This window comes from Capricornis sumatraensis, chromosome 14 (assembly GCF_032405125.1).
Source record: "Capricornis sumatraensis isolate serow.1 chromosome 14, serow.2, whole genome shotgun sequence".
NCBI classification, from domain to species: domain Eukaryota; kingdom Metazoa; phylum Chordata; class Mammalia; order Artiodactyla; family Bovidae; genus Capricornis; species Capricornis sumatraensis.
Genome location: NC_091082.1, coordinates 65,048,532 through 65,074,147, shown reverse-complemented (window position 1 = coordinate 65,074,147; position 25,616 = coordinate 65,048,532). Strand labels below are relative to the sequence as shown.

The 25,616-nt window shown below is 39.9% G+C and overlaps 1 protein-coding gene across 1 annotated transcript in view; it reads right to left on the bottom strand.

Annotated features, from left to right (window-relative positions):
- The window catches only part of PAPPA2 (pappalysin 2), a 309,776-nt gene that overhangs the window by 178,894 nt on the left and 105,266 nt on the right, over positions 1-25,616 (bottom strand). The window contains exon 3 of the mRNA XM_068986447.1: positions 9,755-9,900. Within this exon, the coding sequence (XP_068842548.1) occupies positions 9,755-9,900 (146 nt within the window). The remainder of the gene's footprint in view (positions 1-9,754; positions 9,901-25,616) is intronic.

Below are 25,616 nucleotides of genomic sequence, written 5' to 3'. Positions count from 1 at the left end.
GTGATAACCACAGACCCTGACTAGGTACTTCCCACCACCCCCAAACTGCCAACAATCACTTATTCTTTCCTTCTGTGACTCACAGGAGCCTACTTTTGCTTCTTTTAATTTTTCTGGGTTTTTTTTTTTTTTCCTATTGTAGAATAATGGCTTTACCAACTCAATGGACATGAGTCTGAGCAAACTCCAGGAGATAATGAAGGACAGTGAAGCCTGGCAGGCTGCAGTCCATGGGGTTGCAAAGAATCAGACATGAATTAGCACCTGAAGAACAATTGCTTTACAAAGCTGTGCTGATTCCTGCTGTATAACAACATGAATCAGCTAAAACTAAATATATATATATATATGCACGTGTGTGTGCCAAGTCACTTCAGTCACCATGTCCAACTCTTTGCAGCCCTATGGACTACACTCCACCAGGCTCCTCTGTCCATGCAATTCTCAGGCAAGAATATGGGAGTGGGTTGCCATGCCCTCCTCCAGAGATCTTCTGGACCCAGGAATTGAACCCATGTCTCTTGTGGCTCCTGTATTACAAGCAGATTATTTACCACTGAGCTACTAGGGAAGCATATATATATATATATTCCCTCCCTCTTGAGCCTCCCTCCCACCCCATCCTCTATCCCTGCCTTCTGGGTGATCACAGAGTGCCAGACGGGGCTCCTGTGTTATAGAGCAGCTTCCTTGGGCTCCATGTGTTATATGTATTAGCTACCCACTTAACACATTAGGTAGGTGTATATGTTCAGGCTACCTTCTCATTTAGGCCCACCCTATCCTTCCCCTAAGCAACCTAGATGTCCACTGACAGATGAATGGATAAAGAAACTGTGGTACATATATACAAAGGAATATTAGTCAGCCATAAAACAAAAAGAATGGGAGTCAGTTGAACTAAGGTGAATTAACCTAGAGCCTGTTATACAGAGTAAAGTGAGAAGGAGAAAAGTAAATATTGCATATTATACATATATATATGGAATCTCTTTGCTTCTTATAAGTTGCTTTGCCTCTGCAAATAGTTTGACCCTTAAAACACATTGCTTACTTTTTTACAAAGGAGCAAACATCTTTCTAGGGCACTACAATTCTCTAGGATGGAGATAAGGTAGGTGAGAGGCTAAGGGCACAACCAAGAATGTCAGCCACAGACATATGGTATTTGGAACGTCTACTGCTGTTGCTGCTACTACTAGTACCAGTGGAGCTAATATTTACTGAAGCCCTACTATGCACCAGGTATTTTTAAAATTCATTCATTCATTTATTTGGCTGTGCTATGTCTTAGTTGCACCATGTGGGATCTAGTTCCCTGACCAGGGATCGAACCTGGGCCCCCTGCACTGGGAGGGCAGAGCCTTAGCTACTGGACCACCAGGGAAGTCCATGTGCCAGGCACTCTTCCTTTATTCCCACTTTATATACTAGGTGACTTGCTCAACATAGATTTTTTCCTATCTTTTGGAAGCCATAGCCCACTCTATCACTCAAAGACGTTTTTTCCTACAAGGCTCGTATGACCTGGACTCCTTAGAAGATCCTATATGTCTAAAGCCCCATTGTAAGCCAGGTTCAAGTTCCCTCCCACACAGTTCTTAGGTCCCATGCATTGGCGCATGTTGCTTGTGATCTGATCAGTATTTCTGAATGTTCTTGGCTGTACAACATTCCCTAGGACAATTAGAAAGACGGTTGGCCCAGAACACTCTGAAGTGTTCAACTTCCATGCCAGAGTGTGACCGACTGTCCTTTCTAACCTAGCCAAGATGCCCTTGTACTTACTTCATCTTTCTGAAGCAGACATATTTGTGGGCCACAAGGGACTCTCTCAGATCCCTCTTTCCTTTGGTGTCTGGTACACTTCTGAATCCTGCTCCTCCTCTGCTTTTGTGGAAATCCTTTGCATGGTCAAATTGGTAGAGACCCCAAATTTAACACCTCCAAAATCGAACTGCCTCGCTCTTTGCTTCTCTTTTTTCCTATAGTTTCTACCTTGGCACCACCATCCACTCAGCCAAACACAACTCTATTTCCCTCATCTACTTATTTATGTGAAAAAAGTCTCTCAGCACCTAGAGCTAAAAAAGAAAAAAAAAAAGCAACATAACTGATGCTAAATCCTGTCTTCTTATAGCAGTAATTACTTTTCATTCACTAACACAAGAACTAATCTGGAGAGAAAAGCCATTCTCAACTCATTAAATGTGCACTTTCCACTTTGCTTACTAGTCATCAATCAACATTTTAAAGTATTGTTTTGATCAATTTTGGACAAGGAAACATTTCAAAAGCTAACTCAATTGAGAAGAAATTTTTCACTCATTATAACTTATGATCAGTATCAACATTAATATCCTGTTTGTGATATTGTATTATAGTTTTGCAAAATGCTTCCCTTGAAGAAAAATGGGTAAAGGATCTGTGGAATCTCTTGGTACTATTTCTTACAACCACATGTGAATATACAATTATCTCAAAATAAAAACTTTAATTAAAAGATATCACAAAAGAGGTGTTTTACTTAAAATCTGTTTTTAGAAGATAAATAGGTGACTTACTAAACCCACTCTAGTATTCTTGCCTGGAAAACCCCATGGATGGAGGAGCCTAGTGGGCTACAGTCCATGGGGTCACAAAGAGTCAGACATGATTGAGCGACTTCACTTTCACTTTCTTTCATTGTTACATTAAGTGCAAAGTTCTGTGTGTGTGTGTGTGTGTGTGTGTGTGTGTGTGTGTGTGTGTGTGTGTGTGAGTGCACGGGCACGCACACTCAGTCACTTCAGTCATGTCCAACTCTTTGCAACCTCATGGACAGTCACCCTCCAGGCTCCTCTGTTCCTAAGATTCTCCAGGCAAGAATACTGGAGTGGGTTGCCATTCCCTCCTCCAGGGATCTTCCCAACCCAGGGATCGAACCTGCATTTCTTATGTCTCCTGCATTGCAGGCAGATTCTTTACTGTTGAGACACCGGGGAAGCCCACAAAGTTCTATAGGAGCAATGAAATAGAAACACAAATCCAAAGAGAAAAAAGGAGCAATGAGTAATTTCTCAGTGTTAAAAAAGTGCATGGCCATACATTTTTAAATGAATGATAGTAATTATCAAATTGTTATGTTAGTGAGGATACGTTTAGAAGAGGAGATTTAAAAAGCATTTTTAAATGTCAATAATTTAAATAATATACCAGAGGTAATAGTCTTTGCTATAATTTAAACTTATGGCTACATTTTTAGTTGTTACTTTTTAAATCTATGAAAGGGTAAAGGGGTTTTTCAAAAGTCTTTTAGGAGTTACAAGAAAACAAAAATGAGTTTGAAGAGCTCTGTTCTAGCGATTCCAAGGACATTCCATTTCTAAGCAAGTCTAGGTTTTTAACAGTCTAAACGTTGGCATCTACCTTTTGTTTCGCTCTGGAATGCCCTGTCATTGTCTGCGACACAAACTTCTGCTTATCTCTTAACTCTCTCCTCAAGCCTCAGCCCCTCAGCATGCTCTCCCCTTCTTCTCTGACATTTTCAGCATAACCAAGCACTTCTTGTCGTGTTCCTACTTGCCCTCGTGCATGGCAGCATCACACAGTATTACTCTAAGTTTGTGTTTGCCTGTCTGTCTCCCAGTTTTGCTGTGCATGTCTCTACGGTGAACCTCTTCTAATTATTCTATCTTTGACAATGCCATGGAATGAGTTCAATTCAATTTTCCAGTAGTCATGTGTGGACGTGAGAGTTGGACTATAAAGAAGGCTGAACATTGAAGAACTGATGCTTTCAAACTGTGGTGTTGCAGAAGACTCCTGAGAGTCCCTTGGACAGTAAAGAGATCAAACCAGTCAATTCTAAAAGAAGTCAATCCTGAATATTTGTTGGAAGGACTGATGCTGAAGCTGAAGCCCCAATACTTTGGCCACCTGATGCGAAGGGCAAACTCATTGGAAAAGACCCTGAAGCTGGGAAAGATTGAAGACAGGAGAAGAAGGGGTGGCAGAGGATGAGATGGTTGAAGGGCATCAGTGACTCAATGGACATGAATTTGAGCAAACTCCAGGAAATAGTGAAGGACAGGGAAGCCTGGCATGCTGCAGTCCATGGGGTCGTGAAGAGTTGGACTTAGCGACTGAACAACAATAACAAGCACTAACTTAAGACTTCTGCCTTTGGAAAAAAAAAAAAAAGACTTCTGCCTTTGAAGACATGTTTTCAGTTTATGTGTTGCACGCTAAAGGTAAAGATATACAAACCACTGAGCTCAAGGGGATCTCACTTATTCATTTACTTATTAAAGAAATTCTGCCCTGCATTACCACAGCATCGTAAGTACAAAATCATGCTAAGGTCAGAAATGGGTTGACCACAGATTACCTTGGTTTTTCCCCATAGTGACTTAAGCCATTTGTAGTCAGAAATTGGCCTCCATCTTCCAACTTTCAGACTAGTGCACTTATCTGCCAGGTCACTCAAGTGACCCTCAAAATACAGAGTCTCGAATGTTGACACAGATAATCTTATCTTGAGTTTTGTAAAGACTCTGTTTAGAAAATCATAAACGTCTTCCTCTATCATGTTATTTCAGCTGTCTGCACTACTCTACATCTGATTTAGGTCAATATAGTTCCTTTATTCAATATGATTGAACAAGAAAAAGTAAATAAGAACATGAGAAATTTCATATTGAGTCAGACATTTCAGCTGTTCAGTCTAGTCTTCTACTTCTTAAAAACAAATTAGGAAACGTGGTGGGGAACTAGTTATTCTTAAAAGGTTTAAGAATAAAATTTAAAATCCCTATTTTCTTTTTCAATTCATTATGTCAGTGACCAATGACATAATTAAAATATTTCTTTTTTTCTCTTTTTTTAAAAAAATGTTTATTTTTAATTGAAGGATAATTGCTTTATAATATTATGTTGGTTTCCGATATACATGAGCATGAATCAGTCATAGGGACACCTGTGTCCCCTCCCTCTTGACACTCCCTCCCACTTCCCACCCCATCCCACCCCTTAGGTTGTTACAGAACCCTAGTTTGAACAACCATATCTTGAAACCATTTAAATTTAATACCTCCATTCATTTATTCATTCATCCCTTCATTCAGTGAGCTTTCAAAGAGCTATATGTGATATGTTCTGTTTATGCTTAGAGACTACTGACCTTACTTAGATTTCACCAGTTTCTGCATGCAGTCTGGTGTGTATGTGTGTAGTTCTATGAAATTTTATCACATGTTTGTATACCTTGGTGTACTACCACTGCAATCAAGACACTGAAACACTGAATCGCCATTAGGATTGCTCCTCTATTATCCTTCACGTCCCCTCTCATGCATACCTCTCTCCTCAGTCCTCTACTATTCCTAACCCCTGACAACCACTAGCTTGTTCTCTCCCTCTAGTCTTCTTTTTCAACTTTGAGAATACCACATGAATTTTTGAGAATATTATATATTCTCAAGCATGCAACTTGTGAGATTTCTTTCACTCCCCATAACACCCTTGAGATCCATGTAAATTGTTGCATGTATCAATACTCTGTTCTTTTTTTATTACTGAGTAGTATCGTTGGCTTCCCAGGTGGCTCAGCGGTAAAGAACCCACCTGCCAAGCAGGAGATGCAGGTTCCATCCCTGGGTCAGGAAGATCCCCTGGAGTAGGAAATGGCAACCCACTCCAGTACTCTTGCCTGGAAAATCCCATGGACAGAGGAGCCTGGTGGGCCACAGTCCATGGGGTTGCAGAGTCGGACACGACTGAGCGAATGAGCACAGCAGGTACACGCGCACATTCCACTGTATGCGTGTATCACAGTTCGCTTTCAGTTATCACTAAAAAATACTTTTGTCATTTCCAGTTTTGCTCTATCACAGATAGAGCTACTATGAAGATCAATACACAGGTTTTGGAGTGGACATGCATTTTCACTTTTCTGGGATAAATATTCAGTAGTCCAGTTACTGGGTCATGTGGTAAGTGTACATTTAATTTTACAAGAAACTGCCAAAGTATTCTCCAAACCGGCTGTGCCGTCTTACTTTTTCATCAGCAATATATGCAATATCCAGTTCTCTGCATCCTCACTAGCATTTAGTATGGTTATTATTACTTTTTAGGTCTTTTAGTAAGTGGACGGGGGAGCCACTCTCTATGGGGTCACACAGAGTCAGACACGACTGAAGTGTGTCAGCAGCAGCAGCCTCACTGCGGCGTTAATTTGTTTTTCCCTAACGATATTAAATATCTTTTCATGTGCTTACTTTCCATCTGTATATCTTCTTTGCCAAAATGTCTGTGCTTTGGCCCATTTTCTAACTGGAATATCTGTTTACTCTTGTTTTCAAAGTTCTTTATGTATTCTAGACACAAATCCTTTGTGAGATGTACGGTTTGCAAACACTTCTGCCAAGCCTGCCATTGCTTTGTTCATCTTAATAGAGTGTTTCTCAGAGGAAAAGCTTTAATTTTGATTAGGTTTAATTTATCCATTTTCACTTCTATGGACTATGCTTTGGGTGTCATATATAAGCGCTCTTCACCTAACCTTGCCCTGAAGATTTTCTCTTATTTTTTCTTTTTGAAGTTATGCAGTTTTACTTTTTATAGTTAAACCTATGATCTATTTTGAGCTAATTCTTATATAAGCTATGTATAGGCTGTCTAAAATGAATAAATCAGTAATGTTTCTAGATATTGGTATAGAAGGGGCTTAAATCATTTAATTTAATTTACTTTCTTTTTGTCTTTCACGCCATTGTTGTTATGTTTTAACCGCATATATTTTACACCAAAAATTTTTTTATTGTTTTTAATATTTTTATCCTTTCTAGTGTGGTTCATTTCTTTTTGTATGTCTCTGTTTCCATTTGGAGTCGTTTTCTTTCTATTTGGATAGCTTTCTTCAATATTTACTTTACTGTTGGTATTAAACTATCTATTTTTGTCTGAAAATATGTTTAATTTTTCTTTAAAAGATTTTTTGCTGAATATAGAATTATAAATTGGCAATTATTCTTTTAGCATTTTTTAAAAATGCATCGATCTGTTGTTTTCCATAGTTTCTGTTGAAAAATCAGCATGCCAAATTTACTGTTGCTTCTTTTAAAGTAACAAATTTCCTCTGGTTACTTTTGAGTATTTTCTCCTTGCCTTTGATTTTCAGCATGTTTGCTATAATGAATCAAGTTGTGATTTTCTTTCTATTTATCCTTCTTAGGGTTTGAAAAACATTTTGGATCTGTAGTTTGATATTTTTTGTAACCTTGCAAAATTCTCAGCTTCTATCCCTTTGACATTGCTTCTGCCTCAAAGTCTTTCTCTTCTTCTTCTAGAACTCCAATTTACAGTAGGAATTTTTCATCAGGTCTCAAATGGCTCATGTTGTTTTCTATATTTTTACATCACTTTTCCTCTTTGACCTTCAATATGTATGTGTTCTACAGTTTTCTAAATCTTTTCTCCTGCTCACACACTAATCTATTAATTTCTTAATTTCAGTTACTATATTTTTGTTCTAAAATTTCCCTTTGATTCACTAATATATATTCTAATTCTCTGAGGACACTCTACAACTTTTTATCTATCTTGAACATATTAATCATAATTATCTCAAGCCAATATTATACAAGTCCAATATCTGGATAATCTGTGAATCTGCATTTAGGGAGTGATTGCTTATTTCTTTGTTTAGTTTCCCATCATTTGATCCTGTCTCTTGGCACAACTGGAAATTTTTTTTTTTACTGATTTCAGGACATTATGCATGAACATATGTAGAGGTTTTTGATGATATTGTCTTCCTCCAGAGCATATTTAACTTTCTTCTGTTAGGCAGTTAAATATAGGCAGATGCTGCTATGCGGCTGCTAGGTCACTTCAGTCATGTCTGACTCTGTGACTCTATAGACTGTATTCTGCCAGGCTCCTCTTGCCATGGGATCCTCCAGGCAAGATGACCTCCTACAAACAGGTATTGAAGCGTGTTTCAGGCTGAATTTTATGCTTTGTGTAAGCTAGACTATTTATGTTTTCCTTCACAGAATGTCTATGAAGAGTATTTCATAGAGTGTCTCAATGCCCCTCCTTGACAGGATCTCAATTCCATTTTTTTGTCCCCTCCACTGTAAGACTCCTGAAATTACTTTTCAGCTTTTTTATCTAATAGCAGCTATTTTATATCGATACTTATTTTCTTGGTCACTGACTTAGAGAATGCATAGTTCAGAAATCAGAAAATATCTTAAAATTAGGAGTAGAATATCACATTTATTTTTTCCATGGTTTCTATGTCTCTGGGAACTTGATCCCTCTAGTCTGGATACCTTAGAGGTTTTGACTTATAGTTTTTGTCTCCCCAGTAGTGAGACTGAAGCATGCTCTGGACTGCTGCTCTCTGATCTGCTTCTATTACTTTTACTGAGTATTGGCAATTTCCCTCAAGGAGAAAAAAAATGAAAACTGAGTTATATGTAGAGCTCACATCAGTGCAGCTTTCTTCTAATTGGGGATTGGGTCTCTAAAATCCTCACTGTCGTGGCTGATGTCTGATGTTTTCAAGTAGCTAATTTTTTGGTATTTTTTCCATTTTTTTAAAAAATTTAAATGAATTTTGTCAATGGCCTAGTGCCAGAGAAGTTGGAAAATACTCAAGGCTCTGCTTCCAGCTCAACAATTCTTATTAAGGGGTCAAGATTTGTCTCCATAATGGCTAGGCAGATCTTTTTTTTTTTTTTTTTAAGGTTTTTTGAACAAGTAGATTCAATTCCCGATGACTGACCTAGGATTCTTAGAAACCATTATTGATAAACCTTGCTGTCATATGTACTGAAAGGTAACATTTGGTGAATCAGATGTGAGCCAATTTGGAGGCACTTTCTTAAAGTTTTGTGTGTTCCTCTGTTACCACTGTTTATCATGAGGATAATTCCAGATACTCAAACTCACTACTAAATGATTTATTGGCATATAACCTTCCAGCTTGCCTCTTACAACCATGAAGACTAGAATGACTCACATTAGTTTTGATTTGGAAAGCACCACTCACCTCACAAATTTCTGACATCATATACTGACAACTGAAAATACAAAATTTAATGATAAAAGGAGAGCCCTAAAACTATCAGATGACTATAGAGCCAATGAAACCCAGGATAAGCAAAGCATTCAGTTTGGATCACCACAGGTTTAACTTTTTATTATCTCTTCCTTTTTTGAGATATATAGCGCTTCTGGATGCTGACCTAATTCACTACAGGGATTTTTATGTTCTGGTTTCCTCTTGCACGGGAACACTATCTTTTCATCCATTGTTAACCTATTGCTTCTTATTCCTTCCCCAATCTTTTGGACACATCCATGCAAGATGCCCAGCAATCTTCTGGCACAGCGATTAATGCAAACCAGATTTCACAGTCTAGCCACCTTTTTGCTTGGTTCCCTCTTGAGATTAATCAAGACATAAAATGGATCTCATCTCATGTCAGCAATTTATTTGCATCTAGATTATTTGGTCTAGAACCTTCTGAATATTTGGTCTAGAACATTCTGAGTATTTGCCACTGTTGCCCCAGTACATCTTACCTGTCTTCATTAAAACATTTTGAAAAATTCTGCTCAAAGCTATTATCAGCCCAAAGAAGCTAATTTATTATGTAAATTTATTTTTCTCTCCATTCCCTCCCCCCCAACTAACTTTCACAGATTCCCTTCCAACCTCCTCATTTCTCCAACTGCAGTTTTCTTCAACTTCACTTACCCAGGTGACTGATGGCTTCTTTGTCCCAAGGCCAGGTGGCAGCACCTGCAAGGTTTTCTCGTACTGAGCTGGCAAAGTAGACATTGAGGAAGTGGGTGCTGTTGAGCTGCAGTGCCTCCTTCAGCTCCTTCACACTCATGTATGCCCTGAGGACCACGTAAGAGAGGAAATGTCACGCCGAAGGATCAGTACCAAGAAAAGAACAGAGTCAGATCTAATCAGACTCTGGCTTCCCAACCATCACTGCTTTTAGAGAAGGGCAAAGAGGCTGAGACCAGGTATCATAGTGCTCTCAAAAAAGACACTAATACTCATTTAGAATATTTATTCCAAGATAAATAATATCCTACCTTTTTTGGCACCACAATATTTATATGAATACTCAGTATTTGACATCATACTCAGTTCCCCACTTAACGCCTAGATTATTTCTTCAAGACAAACCCAATAATACTTTTAATTCTATGCCCTGAGAATTACTCTCCAGTCCATGGTGAATAAGGCCTTCCAACTCTCAGTCTCTGGTTCTATCACACTGCACGATCGTTACTATAAGAAGATTGATTGAATCTCCATTTCAGCACATGCTTGCTTTGGGCATTCTTAAAAAAATGTAAATAGTAACCAGGAAACACAAAGTTAAAGAGGAAAAAGAGATGAGTTATAGGAAGGAAAGGATAACATAAAGCTGCTGCAGAAAATATTAGTTTTATATATATTTTTTCTCTTTCTAGTACCTTAATCCATAAACTCTCTAACCCTATTCTGACTATACTCACTGAGTATCTCTATTGGTGGCCTTCAAAGTACTAGGTAATACTATGTTTGTACTTATTTGCAGACTTAAAGGTCTATTAAAAACACATGCCCCGTGGCCCATAAAAAAAGGGGGAAACAAGCATTCGATCTCTTTTAAAGCTCATATATTGTCAAAGACCTTCGTTTTCTTGACATGAGTGAAACTTAAAACTTCACCATGAGCAAACAGAGCCTCATCATTCTCAATGGAGAGCTATTTTAAGAAAGAACGACTAAACCAAAACTGAGTTGCCCCTTGGATTTGCTGGAAATGCTGCTCCAAAAATAGCAATGATCCTGTCACATCTTCAACTATTCAGACAGCTCTCTCAACATAGTTGAAAATATCCTTTAGAGATTGATGCTTTATGCTTACTACTCTGGTAGACAAGCTGCAGACACTGAAATCACTCAACCCCAAAGCCCATGTGAGAACAGCATGACCCTCTTCTCTTGCTTGCTCTGCCTCCCAGCTACACGGTTGATGCCATCTATTTAATCCACATGGAGATATACTGGCAAGGAGTATCCAAGAAATAGAGATCCCAAAGAAGACTGTATTTGTGTTCTTTGGCACAGAACCAAAAAGAGGAATAAAGAAGCACAAAAAGACTTTGCTTTAAAACCAAAAGTGCTTGGGGGTTTTAAAAGTGAAAGGGGGCTTTAAAATATCCTTTCTTATTGACTTATAATATCTTGGAAAAATAGTTCTCCTCTCCCAAGAAACCATCCAGATTCCATGAAGTGATGTCAGATGTGATCAGAGGGATATTCCTTCTTCTGCTTTCCTGGAGACTCAGTGGTTTTTGAATTGTCGCCTGGTTTTCCACAGACATTAGTCACATTCCCTTTCCTTTTCTCTTTTATTAAAAACAACTACAATTTCCTGTATTGAAAAATCAATGGTTTGAAGCTATGATGACATCAAGTAACTCTTCAACATGGAGATGTTCTAATCGGTCTGATGAAAGAAGAGGCAGGGTGGATAGGAGGAAAGAGATAAGAAAGAAAAGGAAAGGGAAAAAGAAACGATTAGAAAAGAAAGAAGAGGGACCAGTGACTGAGCCTTCACAGAGGCAGGGTACCAAGGAAGAAAAATGGCACCCTCTGTTCCTTTTTGGAGAAGGCAATGGCACCCCACTCCAGTACTTTTGCCTGGAAAATCCCATGGATGGAGGAGCCTGGTAGGCTGCAGTCCATGGGGTCGCTGAGAGTTGGACATGACCGAGCGACTTCACTTTTACTTTCATGCATTGGAGAAGGAAATGGTAACCCACTCCAGTGTTCTTGCCTGGAGAATCCCAGGGACGGGGGAGCCTGGTGGGCTGCCGTCTATGGGGTCGCATAGAGCTGGACATGACTGAAGCGACTTAGCTGCAGCAGCAGCTGTCCCTTTTCAGAGAGGTCACTAAAATTAGGAATTGGGAACTTGACAGTTTTCTCTCTTTTCTCCTCCCTCACTTTCCCCAAATCCCCCTGTTCCTGGCATAGTTTACTTGGGCTACCTGTGTGTTCCTGGCTTCCCTGTCTGCCACTTACCAACCTTGGCCACCATCCTTCTGTTCTCCCTCAACCCAGCAGTTCCAATAATTTCCTTTGAGCTAGTCTCCAAGAGGCCTCCTTCTCCACCACCAACTCATCAGTTGGGTCTACTCATTTCCCTTTTCTTCCTTGCCCATCCCTCTCTCCAGCCATAAATTACTCTTCCAGATGAGAGTGTTTATGTAATGCTGGTGGCGAACTGGACACAGTTGCTCTAACTCCTGCACTCCAAAAAGACATAGGTAGAAGTCAGCAAGTATAAAGGAAAAATACATTTTTAAAAGCTAGAGACAGTAGGAAATGGTCATTAATGAAAACTATAGAGGAGAGTCTTATTTTGTTGGAGACAAACATTTTTGTCCAGATTACTACCTAAACCAAAAAAGGGTAAAAGTGTAGATATCCAAAGGGTGTTCACTTTGCATGTAGACTCCCTCACCTATTATAATACATGTATGCCATTTCAGAATTTAATCTGAGCCAGTAACATAAATGTCTTAGTTTGTCCACTAATACGACCAGAGCCTGGCTCAGACCTACAGTGCAGAGAATGGACATTATTCAAAAATTCAAACCTTAATGTCTTGCTTCAGAAATAATTTATTAAGAGATATACTTTCATCCAAAATACCTTAATATTCAAAGAAGAAATGGCATACATAAGTGTCATAAAATGCAGAGGATCATGAACTGACCGGGACCAATATACATCAATGTCATAAAAAGCATAGGTTCATGAACGGACTAGAACTATGTATGTTATGACAAGAGAGATGTGTTCAGTCACTCAGTTGTGTTTGACTCTTTGCTACCCCATGGATTATAGCCAACCAGGCTCCTGTGTCCATGGGATTTCCCAGGCAAGAATACTGGAGTGGGTTGCCAGTTCCTCCTCCAGGGGGTCTTTCTGGCCCAGGAATTGACCCTGCATCCCTCGCATCTCCTGCGTTGGCAGGCAGATTCTTTACCACCATGCCACCTAGGAGCCTGAAAAGAGGGATGAGCTGTATTAATCTACTTAATTTCTGCCAAGACCTCCCTTTACTCATCTTCTGCACACTCTAGATTGAAATACTCGCCATGAACTTCTCTCTGAGGGCTCAGACAGAGCAAAGCGAAGTTTAACCGTCATCTTCATAAACAGTGTCTCAAGATCAAGCTTTCCTTGAGGCTGACATAGCAAGCTGTTCTGCCATAGCTTGAGTCTATTATTTCTGGTATGCCTCCTGGAAGAATACACACTTGTTTCACTATTTTATCACTGTCACCTACTGATTTGAGATGAAACATTGTCCAGTGTCCAACCCACCACATTTCTTTGTTGGGCTCCACAACTGCTGACCCCTAGCCACACTCTAGTATCTAACTGTCCATGCAAGTCCCAACTCTTGCTTAGTTTCCGACTAGGTAAAAGCAAAAGAATATAACAATAATGCCTCTCGTGTTCCAGTTTAATAGTCAGTCAAACAGCTCCCTTATAAACTGAGAGAAGTAATTCAGGCTAAAAAGAAGAAAAAGATCCTGAGCTGTCTAAAGGAAGTTCAATGAGCATCAAAAATCCTCATGTTAAGAAATGAGACGTAAAAATATGCATGCATGTGTGCCCTAAGGCTGGGACCCAGGCCACTGTTCCCCACAGGCAGAGCAAGCCCCCTCCAGAGGAAGATGCTGCCTGCACTCCGCAGGTGGTCAGGCAGCCTCCAGGAGAACAAAACCAGATGCCCCCAAGGATCCTCAGCCAATTCCCCTCACAGAAAACAACCTGGGCCGAATCTTGGATATTTGGGTTTGGTTAAATCTAAATCTTTCTGTCATTATTGTCCATCAGTTGGTTCTCAACACAAAATACACAGAGTGATTTCCCTCTGCCACCTTCATCTGCTAGCCACTTTGCCAGTTCTGCTTCTTCCTCTGGGCGACTATCCCCTTTGACCTGCTCCCCGAATCCTTGGGCTGCTCTCACACCATAAGGCTTACAGGTCCCCAGAGTACTAACTCGTCTTCTCCTAGCTGCTTAGGGCAACTTCAAAACCTTAGTTTTTTCTACCTCTGTCAAAGTGCTCCTGCTACTGTGCACGTGGCACTCTAATATGTCACTGTATGCTTTCTATTTTCTTTCATTTTCCCATCCTCTGGCTGTCCCATACACATCAAAGGCTTCACAGTCTGACTCACAGTCTTTCCCTTTGCCCAGCTCCTAGGGTCACTTGAAGAAATGTCAACACTGATGTGAAACATCCACTGAAAACAGTCTTATTTTTCACTCCCTTACTTCCAAAGACCTTTGCACACCATTCTCAATGTCACCCTTACTCAGATTGATTTTTTATTTCTGATCTAATGTGGATCTTTAGTGGCACTTGTCTAAATTGTTTATGGTCATCTCCTCTTCAAGAATTTCAAAATCTTCACCATTCTTTCTTCCCCCTTCTCCCTCACCAACCTCAATCTCCTCTGACTCTTAGGCAAGTATCCCTCTTTCTTTGATGATAAAATGGAGGCCACTTATCATGAGCTCTATCACTTCCTTGAACAAAGCTAGTGGAGGTGATGGAATTCCAGTTGAGCTATTTCAATTCCTAAAAGATGATGCTGTTAAAGTACTGCACTCAATATGCCAGCAAATTTGGAAAACTCAGCAGTGGCCACAGGAATGGAAAAGGTAAGTTTTAATTCCAATCCCAAAGAAGGCATTGCCAAAGAATGTTCAAACTATCATACAATTGCACTCATTTCACACACTATCAAAGTAATGCTCAAAATTCTCCAAGTCAGGCTTCCACAGTACGTGAACTGTGAACTTCCAGATGTTCAAGCTGGATTTATGAAAGGCAGAGGCACCAGAGATCAAATTGCCAACTTCTGCAGGATCATCAAAATAGCAAGAGAGTTCCAGACAAACATCTACTTTTGCTTTATTGACTATGCCAAAGCTTTTGACTGTGTGGATCACAACCAACTGGAAAATTCTTAAAGAGATGGGAATACCAGACCACCTTACCTGCCTCCTGAGAAATCTATATGCAGGTCAAGAAGCAACAGTAAAAACCGGACATAGAACAACAGACTGGTTCCAAATAGGAAAAGGAGTACGCCAAGGCTGTATATTGTCACCCTGCTTATTCAAGTTATATGCAGAGTACATCATGAGAAATGTCAGGTTGGATGAAGCACAAGCTGGAATCAAGATTTTGGGGAGAAATATCAATAACCTCAGATTTGCAGATGACACCACTCTTATGGCAGCAATATACTAAAGAGCCTCTTGATGAAAGTGAAAGAGGAGAGTGAAAAAGTTGGCTTAAAGCTCAACATTCAGAAAACTAAGATCATGGCATCCAGTCCCATCACATCATGGCAAATAGATGGAGAAACAATGGAAACAGTGAGAGACTTTATTTTGGGGGGCTCCAAAATCCTGCAGATGGTGACTGCAGTCATTCAATTAAAATACACTTGCTCCTTAGAAGAAAAGCTATGATCAACTTAGACAGCATATTAAAAAGCAGAGACATCACTCTGCCCTCAAAGGTCCATCTAGTTGAAACTATTGTTTTTCCACTAGCCATGTATGGATGTGAGAGTTGGACTATAAAGATAGCTTAGCACCAAAGAATTGATGCTTTTGAACTGTGGTGTTGGAGAAGACTCTCAAGAGTCCCTTAGACTGCAAGGAGATCAAATCAGTCAATCCTAAAGGAACTCGGTCCTGAATAGTCATTGGAAGGGATGATGCTGAAGCTGAAGCTCCAATACTTTGGCCACTTGATGTATAGACTAGACTCCTAGGAAAAGATCCTGATACTGGGAAAGATTGAAGGCAGCAGTAGAAGGGGATGACAGAGGGTGAGATGGTTGGATGGCATCACTGATTCAATGAACATGAGTTTGAGCAAGCTCCAGGAGTTGGTGAAGAACAGGGAAACCTGGCTTGCTGAAGTTCATGGGGTTGCAAAGAGTCAGACACGACTGACTGACTGAACTGAACCGATCACTCCCTCACACACAAACACACTCCAACATTTATTTCTTTACTTATTTTTATTACCTTTCTTCTTGTCCTACAGGATGAGGCTTCTGAAAAAATCATACCTAGGAAGAAAGAAGGGTTCTTCCTTTCTAATTCAGATCTCTTGAAAGGATAATTTCTTCATCTCCCATTTGTTTCTGTCTTTATCACATACCCCCCCAATCCCACTGTAACCTGGTTTTCATGAGAACCACTTTCATGTTTATATTGTTAGTTACTTCCTGATTCTTGACGTTCTCTGCTTTTATTGCAGTGTTCTTTCCCAGTTCTTTCCTTGCTTTTGTGATCACAGATTCTCAGTCTCCATTGCGGGTTTCTCTTTCCCTTTCTGATTCTTATAAGTTATTCTCCTGGGTCATGATTGCAATCCATTCTTTTGTCATTCACCTTGTTCACCACTGGGAAATTTTCTACTCTTGAAACTTTGAAGTGCCTATGTATGTGTGTGTGTATCTGGATGCCCCACAGACATCCTGAAGTCAACATGTCAATGTTATGGGTGTTCTACCTGAGCAGAAACAAATTTCAGACACTGAATTTTAATTCATCTGAAATAGTGGTCTAATTGATGAATCTGTGGATATTTTCCCATGGATATATTTGCAAAAAGGGTTTCAGTTTTGGCCAAAGGCAGAAGCAGTATGTGACGGTGTCCACAGAAAAACAAAAAGGCAAGAACAAGGGAAGAACCACAATGACATTCTGTCCATTACTTAATTTTAGAGCCTGGATTTTGAGTTCTTTAGTAAGAAACAAAAATAACTCTTTTCATAAGAAAACTGGTACAACCCAGGATACATAAGCAATACTTTAAGGTCTAATAACAAAATGAAGCACCAATTGAGGATAAGGAGCACTCTCTCTATTTCTGGAAAGAATTAAGGGATGTCAGCACTATTCTAACACTTCAGAGTTTTACAGCCTTGGGTTGCGTTAGAAGCCAGCTCACTAATAAGGCCAGCTTTTCCCTAGAGAAACAGTGAGGGCAGAGCATCAGCTGGAAATGTTGAGTGTCAGCAGACAAGGTAAATACCATTGCCAGCATGCAACAGCAAACAGGAACAGAACCATAGATGCCAGTGGGCATGGATTTTTACGGCATACCAGTCTGAAGACTCCCAGAAATACTAAAGAGAGGGGCAATGTATGAAGATAAGATTTTATAGTTATACATTCTACTTGCGTGATTTGATTGGTAATAGCAGTGTGACATCATTCATTCCCAGGGGGCATGTGGACTGGAGGATATTTAGTTTGTCTCTAACACTGAACTCATAGTCTTCTTCCCCACACTAACTTCTCCTCCAGTGCCTCTCTCTGAATTGCTGCCACCTCTATTACCCTCTCTGTGACACAGGAAGAAAAGCCAGGATTCCTCCTCAATACTCCCTTCCCTCACCCTTCACTTCAATGCTGCTGCTGCTGCTAAGTCACTTCAGTCGTGTCTGACTCTGCGCGATCCCATAGATGGCAGCCCACCAGGCTCCCCTGTGCCTAGGATTCTCCAGGCAAGAACATTGGAGTGGGTTGCCATTTCCTTCTCCAATGCATGAAAGTGAAAAGTGAAAGTGAAGTCCCTCAGTCGTGTCCGACCCTCAGCGACCCCATGGACTGCAGCCTTCCAGGCTCCTCCGTCCATGGGATTTTCCAGGCAAGAGTACTGGAGTTAGGTGCCATTGCCTCCTCCGAGTTCTCTCAATAACCACCTACTAATGACCCCAGGAAGAAAAGACCTCAAAATGATGATTGTTTCTCTTCTGAATGCCACAAAAGAGCCAAGATATCATCACCTCTCAGACACAACCAACTGGGAGCAACATTTTTTTTTTTTTTCTGAAATTCAAATATGGAGAACTTGGCAAAACTTTTTACACCCAAAATACTAACTCACTTCTGCTAATGCATATGGGAGGGAGTAGTACTACTGGAAATAAAATGGAATTATTCTCCTGAAATGTTTATGTGTTGTAAGAACTTGAGGTTGAAATATGAGTTAGTTGGAAATTTAAAGGATGTGAAGTCTAATGTCATAATGTCTTCTGTGCTAGGCAGAATAATGCCCCCAAAGTTGTCCATGTTCTAACCCCTGAAATCTGGCACTATGTTACTTTACATGGGAAAGGGGGCTTTGCAGTGATGCTTAGGAGTGCAGACTTTGAGAAGGGGAGACTATTGAGGATTTTCTAAGTGGGTCCAATCCAATTAGATGAGAACATTTCCCATCTGTGATCACAGAAAGAGGTGGCCTTGGAAGCAGAATCAGAGAAATATTACATTGCTGGCTTTGAAGCTGAAGGGAAGGGGATTGCAAGCCAAAGAATGTGGGCAGCCTTTAGAAGCTGGAAAAGGCAAAGAAGTGGTTTCTCCTGCAGATCCTCCAGAAAGATACGCAACCCTAACACCTTGATATTAGCTTGGTCAGACCCATGTCAAACTTCTGACCTACAGGGTTGTAAGGTAATCAATATGAGTCTTTTTCAGCCATTAAGCTTGTGATCACTTGTTGCAGCAGGAATAGAAAATGAATATATCTTCTTTCACTTAAATATAATATCTTTAGAAAATAAATAGCATACAGAGAATGAACCTCTGGCCTCAAAGATGGTTTCAAAGGAAAGAACCTGTTTTAAAAGAAGTTGTGATTGCCTAGATAACTGGCTCAAAAGGCAGAAGAGAGTAAATTCCACCTTTCTAGTTCTTGGCAGTACTTTATTTACTTGACCAAGGGAGTCACGCCCTGAAATTTACTTGGAAGGGTAGCATAAAAATACCCATATAGCTCACTGGGTCAGAATAAGAAAAAAGAAAAGCATGAGGGAAGAAGTACCCAGTAGAACTTAAGAGAAAATGGTCGAACCGAAAGTCAGGGGTAGCATGTCAGCACCCCGAGCAGAACACGCGCTTAAGCCAGAATGACTTGGTCTCATGTCCCACCTCTACCACTCACTGGCCATGTGGCATTGACAAGCTGCCTATCATCATTCCTTCTCAGTCTCTTTATCTGTAAAATGAGAATAATGAGAGTATAATCTGTGTATACTTATTAGAAATAAAAATCAGGTAACATATATAAAAATCACACATAAGACATCATCAATAAACATTATATTATTAATAACAATATCTAAGGTCTCAAATGTCTGCATAGTCAGCAACAAAGTTCAAAAATCATAATACAGGAAAGCAAGTATCAGCTTAAAGACTCTATGGGTAGCTAGTCACTTGTTGCAGACAACTATGTCTGAGGACAGGCATACCTGGTTTGACAGAAATGAAGTTAAGTGAAATAGTAGTAACGCTGCTGCTGCTGTTGCTGCTAAGTCACTTCAGTCATGTCCGACTCTGTGTGACCTCACAGACAGCAGCCCACCAGGCTCCCCCATCCCTGGGATTCTCAGGCAAGAACACTGGAGTCGGTTGCCATCTCCTTTTCCAATGCATTAAAGTGAAAAGTGAAAGTGAAGTCGCTCAGTCGTATCCGACTCTTCGCGACCCCATGGACTGCAGCCCACCAGGCTCCTCCATCCATGGGATTTTCCAGGCAAGGGTACTGGAGTGGGGTGCCATTGCATTCTCCGAAATAGAAGTAATACCACAGTGCAAAAAGGAAGGAAATACAACTGAAATAAGACACCTGAAGTAAATCCACAGTGGAAAACATTTAATGAAAATAAAATAGCAATGAAAATTTTCTAGGCATAAACTACTGCTGGGCATGGTCAGGCAAAGGATAGTTTTGATACATTCCAAAGGCAGTTTCTAAAACTGACACAGAATAAAAATACAATGATGATCCAGAACTTCAGGTGAGAAAGTTTCTGCCCGAAGACAGGTGTTGCTAATAGCAATGGCAGAACTTCCGATAAATACTTTTTATGACTTGCTAATAGTATCTCTCAAAAACGTTCAAGAAAAAAGCAGAGTTATGATAATTTATTTTAATTCATATTAATAAGAAAGAACTAGATGGTGACATGAAATAGGAGAGTTCTTTTAATTAAAGAAATTCTATTTTAGTTCTTGCAATGGCCAGGACTGGTAACATCAGGGATTAGAGTTCAAGAAAACAGATTTCTTAAAGGGAATATGGTATAGTCTCAAGGGGAAAATGGCCCTTTGTAGGTGAAAGGGTATAAACCTTGAAAATCAGCATAATTCTAGGTTATCCCAATAAGGCAGAAAGGAGACAGAAAGTAATAGGAAGAACCAGCTTTTGTAAAAGAACTCTTTGCTGAGCTAAAATTTTAACAGAACATATGTAGATTTTGGAAAGAGGACTAGCACAAACTTAAAAAAATAAGGTCAAAAATCAATATAAAGCCAGCATAAACATAAAAATGCAAAGAATGATAAATTTTAATATTTATAAAATCTATGTTCAGAATAGTAAGCAAGATAGAGTATAATAATACAGAAGGGAAAAAACTGAACTCTTCAAAGTCTGCCTTGCTGCCAAGACAAATAATCATGAAGAAACCCACTTAATAAGTCATTAACTTGGCAATAGTTTATGTATCGCTAATAATAATAGTGATCACAATGAACTGAATCTCAAATACATGCCAGATGCTTCATATACATTTTCTCATGTAAGCTCTCAAGTCTATGAAGTCAGTATTATTTCATTTTACAGATCAGAAACTAAAACTTACAGAGATAAAGTCACTTGCCCAAAACCACACAGCTTGTAAGTTTTGGAGGCAAGTTTTAAACTTGAGTTCCTTTAACTCCAAAGCCCACATTCTTTCCCCTGTTCTTCAGTTCGTTTCCCTAGGATCTGTGAGTCACTGTGTTGGGCCTTGGCAATGAAAAGATGCATAAGGCATGACTCTTGTTTTCAAGAAGTTCAATCTAGTGAAGAAAACAGTCATGGAAACAAATGATTATAATGCAAGGTGCAAGGCATTATAATAGCAGGGTGCCCAGAACTGTATGCAAGAATGGGAGACAGAGGGAAAAATCAGCTTAGAGAAGCAGACATGAGCAAGGTTTTGTGAAGTTTGTGGTGGATGCTGTCATCTGGTTTGTGCACATCAATTCTTTCCTCCTTCTGGGTGTCTTCTTGTTCTGGAGAACTGAAGCGGTGAACTCTACATTGGTCCAGCTCCCTTGCACCTAGGGATCTGCATGTGATTTAGAGTCTGCCAATCAGCTGGGCTCTAGTTGGCAGGTGATGCTGACATAAGACCTCACTTCTGACTGCTGCTTCTTTTTTTTTTTTTTTTTTTTTAATTTTAAAATCTTTAATTCTTACATGTGTTCCCAAACATGAAACCCCCTCCCACCTCCCTCCCCATAACATCTCTGTGGGTCATCCCCATGCACCAGCCCCAAGCATGCTGTATCCTGCGTCAGACATGGACTGGCGATTCAATTCTTACATGATAGTATACATGATAGAATGCCATTCTCCCAAATCATCCCACCCTCTCCCTCTCTCTCTGAGTCCAAAAGTCCGTTATACACCGCTGTGTCTTTTTTCCTGTCTTGCATACAGGGTCATCATTGCCATCTTTCTAAATTCCATATATATGTGTTAGTATACTGTATTGGTGTTTTTCTTTCTGGCTTACTTCACTCTGTATAATCGGCTCCAGTTTCATCCATCTCATCAGAACTGATTCAAATGAATTCTTTTTAACGGCTGAGTAATACTCCATTGTGTACATGTACCAAAGCTTTCTTATCCATTCATCTGCTGATGGACATCTAGGTTGTTTCCATGTCCTGGCTATTATAAACAGTGCTGCGATGAACATTGGGGTACATGTGTCTCTTTCAATTCTGGTTTCCTCGGTGTGTATGCCCAGCAGTGGGATTGCTGGGTCATAAGGTAGTTCTATTTGCAATTTTTTAAGGAATCTCCACACTGTTCTCCATAGTGGCTGTACTAGTTTGCATTCCCACCAACTGCTTCTTTCTTTGTCTCCAAGCAGGGCTAGACCACCCTGTTACAGTGCCCAGCCCAGCCACTGGCAGCGAAGGCGTGGAGAAGCAGGCTGTGAGGCAAACCCTCGTTGCTGGTGTGGATCTAGCGGACTTGGCGTGAGTCGGTGATGGCAGCTGGGGTTCAGAGACTTTGTCAAAGCAGATTCAATAGAATCTTCTATAGCGGTGATTAATGGGATGTTTAGTCCCAGCTTCTATAGACTCTTCTTTCACAAAGTCTCTAGAACACATTCCTATACTCCCTTTCCCGCTGTCACTATCTGGAATAGAGCATTTCTACTTTGTTTGCCATGTACTAAGATGGCGTCTTATTTTTCTTGCTCTAATAATATATGTACTCCAGCCCACGCTATATGATATTCGAACTGCTGTTCTGTTCACTCTTGGTTCCCTGAGTCCTACACGGTAGTCCTGCAGGTGTCCCATAAGTTGCCACTCAAAGTTGCCCTTCATCTGACACTCAGCCTACCCTCCAGGATCGCCCCAACTCCACTATGCCATCAATTGAGCAAAACTGTTTTACTCACTGATGTCAAACATGCTCCTGAGTTTTTTGTTGTGAGTCATTTTTATTCGTTTGGTTTTTTAATTAATTTATTTTTTGCCTCACTGCTTTGTTTAAGGTGTACTTTCCTTACATATATAATTATCAAAAATGTATCTGATATTCAAGGCCCATTTTCTATCTCACCTTTCCCATGAATCCCACAATGATCATCCCAGACTGAAAGAAGCCCCTAAATCTGAATTTCTAAGTCATTTAGTTTAGTCTATAATAGATAGATTAGAATAGGTAATTATGATATGGAAGCCTGTTTTGGTAATATTTGCCAACAGTAGAAATCTTACCTCTAGTATATTTAACTTAAGATATTTGTATGAGTTGCATATATGCACCAAAAATAATGGAATAATAGCAAAAAATATAGTGTAATAACATAGAATAGTACAATAGGAGGCACAAATATAATCGCAAAAAATATAGTACAAACTTCCATTAGCACGGATCTGGCAAGATAAATTAAGAATATATAATATTCACATGAAATCATTAATAATAATTTAGATTTTTTTATTAAAATGGAAAAATGTCCCCAACATGTTATTGAGTGAAAAAGCTGGCTGTGCAACAGTAATTCTATTTATTTTAAACCATATCAAATGTCAATCTAGATATTTAGAAGGGGATGAAACAGGTCATGGGATTTGAAGTAAGTCTCTTTTCTTATTTGTATTCTTCTGTATTGGTCTTTACATATATATATATATATATACACACACACACATGCATTTATTTATATGTGTGCATATGTGTAACCTACACATAAAGGTATGCATAGGTCTTTCAATGGCACCCCACTCCAGTACTCTTGCCTGGAAAATCCCATGGACAGTGGAGCCTGGTAGCCTGCAGTCCATGGGGTCGCTAAGAGTTGGGCACGACTGAGCGACTTCACTTTCACTTTTCACTTTCATGCATTGGAGAAGGAAATGGCAACCCACTCCAGTGTTCTTGCCTGGAGAATCTCAGGAATGGGGAGCCTGGTGGGCTGCCATCTATGGGGTCGCACAGAGTCGGACACGACTGAAGCGACTTAGCAGCAGCAGTAGCAGTTACATACAGATACATATACATGTGTGCACATATTTATGTATATATAATACTAAGCATTCTTTATTTTAATATTATAGAGCATTCCTTATCTCATTAGCTGGACAAAGTTCCCAGGAGTCAAGTACCACATCAGTGTGAGAGCAACTTAGCCCATCACCTTGCATATTATTAAGTGCTCATTTAATACTAGCTGAATATATGAATGGTGCAAACTCTTCCCACCTCCCAAGTTTGCTAATACTACCCGGCTGCAGAACCATCTTAAACCACAGGGCCTGTTTACATCTAAAAGAACTAGACTTCAAATGGTAGCACATAGGATCTGCTGCCTCTGGTAGAGAACAAGAGACGAAAATACACCCAAAGCCCCGAGTGCATGCTCTTTGACATCTCTTTGTTGATAACTAAAGACAGAACAGGTTCTTGGCAAAAACAGTGTGTAATGATAAACTCTGGGGGCCTGGGTGGGAATAGGCAATGTAATTCCACAGGCATTATGCTAGGTTTAAAAATAGGAAGCTTTTCCCAAGAGAAGTGGTCCTTGTGGGTGACTGGAGCAGACATGATGTGTTTCAACTTCACGGGTAAAGATGAAGTCATCCCATATTTTAGTCATTTTTTTGGTGTTTCTCTTCTTTTCTCTTTTAGTTCTGTCTTACACTGCTTTAGACTATTTTAAAAGGTTTATTTCAAACCTTATTTTCAAGCAAAACATTCTTTCCATATTATGTCATACATGTGCACATACATACACACACACACATACACTACAGAGGTCAGTTCTTTTTGATGATTTGAAGTGAACTGACAGTTCAGTCAGTTCACCAAACTGAACTCCCAACTTTCTATTCTATTGACATGGGGCAGGTGAATGAATTCTATAAGAATGCTGATGATTGAAAATCCTTTATACTTGGACTTTGTAAGGTAGAATAACACACTCCTCAATTCAGAAAGTATCTATGGATTTGAGGGGCACAAAACTGGATGCAAAGAAGCCTATTCGGAGGCTGTGGATATATATGAGAGGTGGTTAGGGAAAGGACCGATAGCAATCGGTGGTGAACTGGATGAGGTTAGGGTGAGCAAGAGGAAGAGTCCAAAATGACTAATAGGTTTTTAAATTAAGTAATTGCTTAACACAATTCACTGGAGTGGGAAATAGGAGGAACAGATCTCGGTGACAATTTGAAGTCACTGTGATAATCAAATTACAAATTATAGATGCTTATTAGATGCTTGTATATATGGTTCTTTAGATCTGAGCAGTATATAAATTCAGAAATTGGTAATAATAAAAACTGTAGAGTGAATGAGATAATGCATTCCTGACCTCCTAATAGGTTTACTCAACACAATACTTGCTTAGGGATCCAGAGGGAGAGAGAGAAAGAAAGCACGTGTGCTAGGGAGTTCATTTTCGAAAATATATCCAGAGCTGTACAATTTAAAAGACTGGAGAGACCATATTGTTTCTCCTTTGTTTAAAAATATGTGTTTACTTTTGAATTACATATCATGGAACAGCAGAGGGTGATCTTTTCTGATGGTCTCAGAAGCTCAGACTGGTCTAGGAAAAGGCATCCGACTCTGTGCGACCCCATAGACGGTAGCCCACCAGGCTCCTCTGTCCCTGGGACTCTCCAGGCAAGAACACTGGAGTAGGTCGCCATTTCCTTCTCTAATGCATGAAAGTGAAGTCGCTCAGTGGTGTCTGATTCTTAGCGACCCCATGGACTGCAGCCTACCAGGCTCCTCTGTCCACGGGATTTTCCAGGCAAGAGTACTGGAGTGGGGTGCCATTGCCTTCTCTGCAGAGTGAGAAGAGAAGGTACCAAATCAAACACTGAGGAATAGTAACTTTAAGGAACAGGCAGAAGAAAGGAAATTGGCAAGGAGGTCTGAGAAGCAGGGATGAAGAGGTAGGA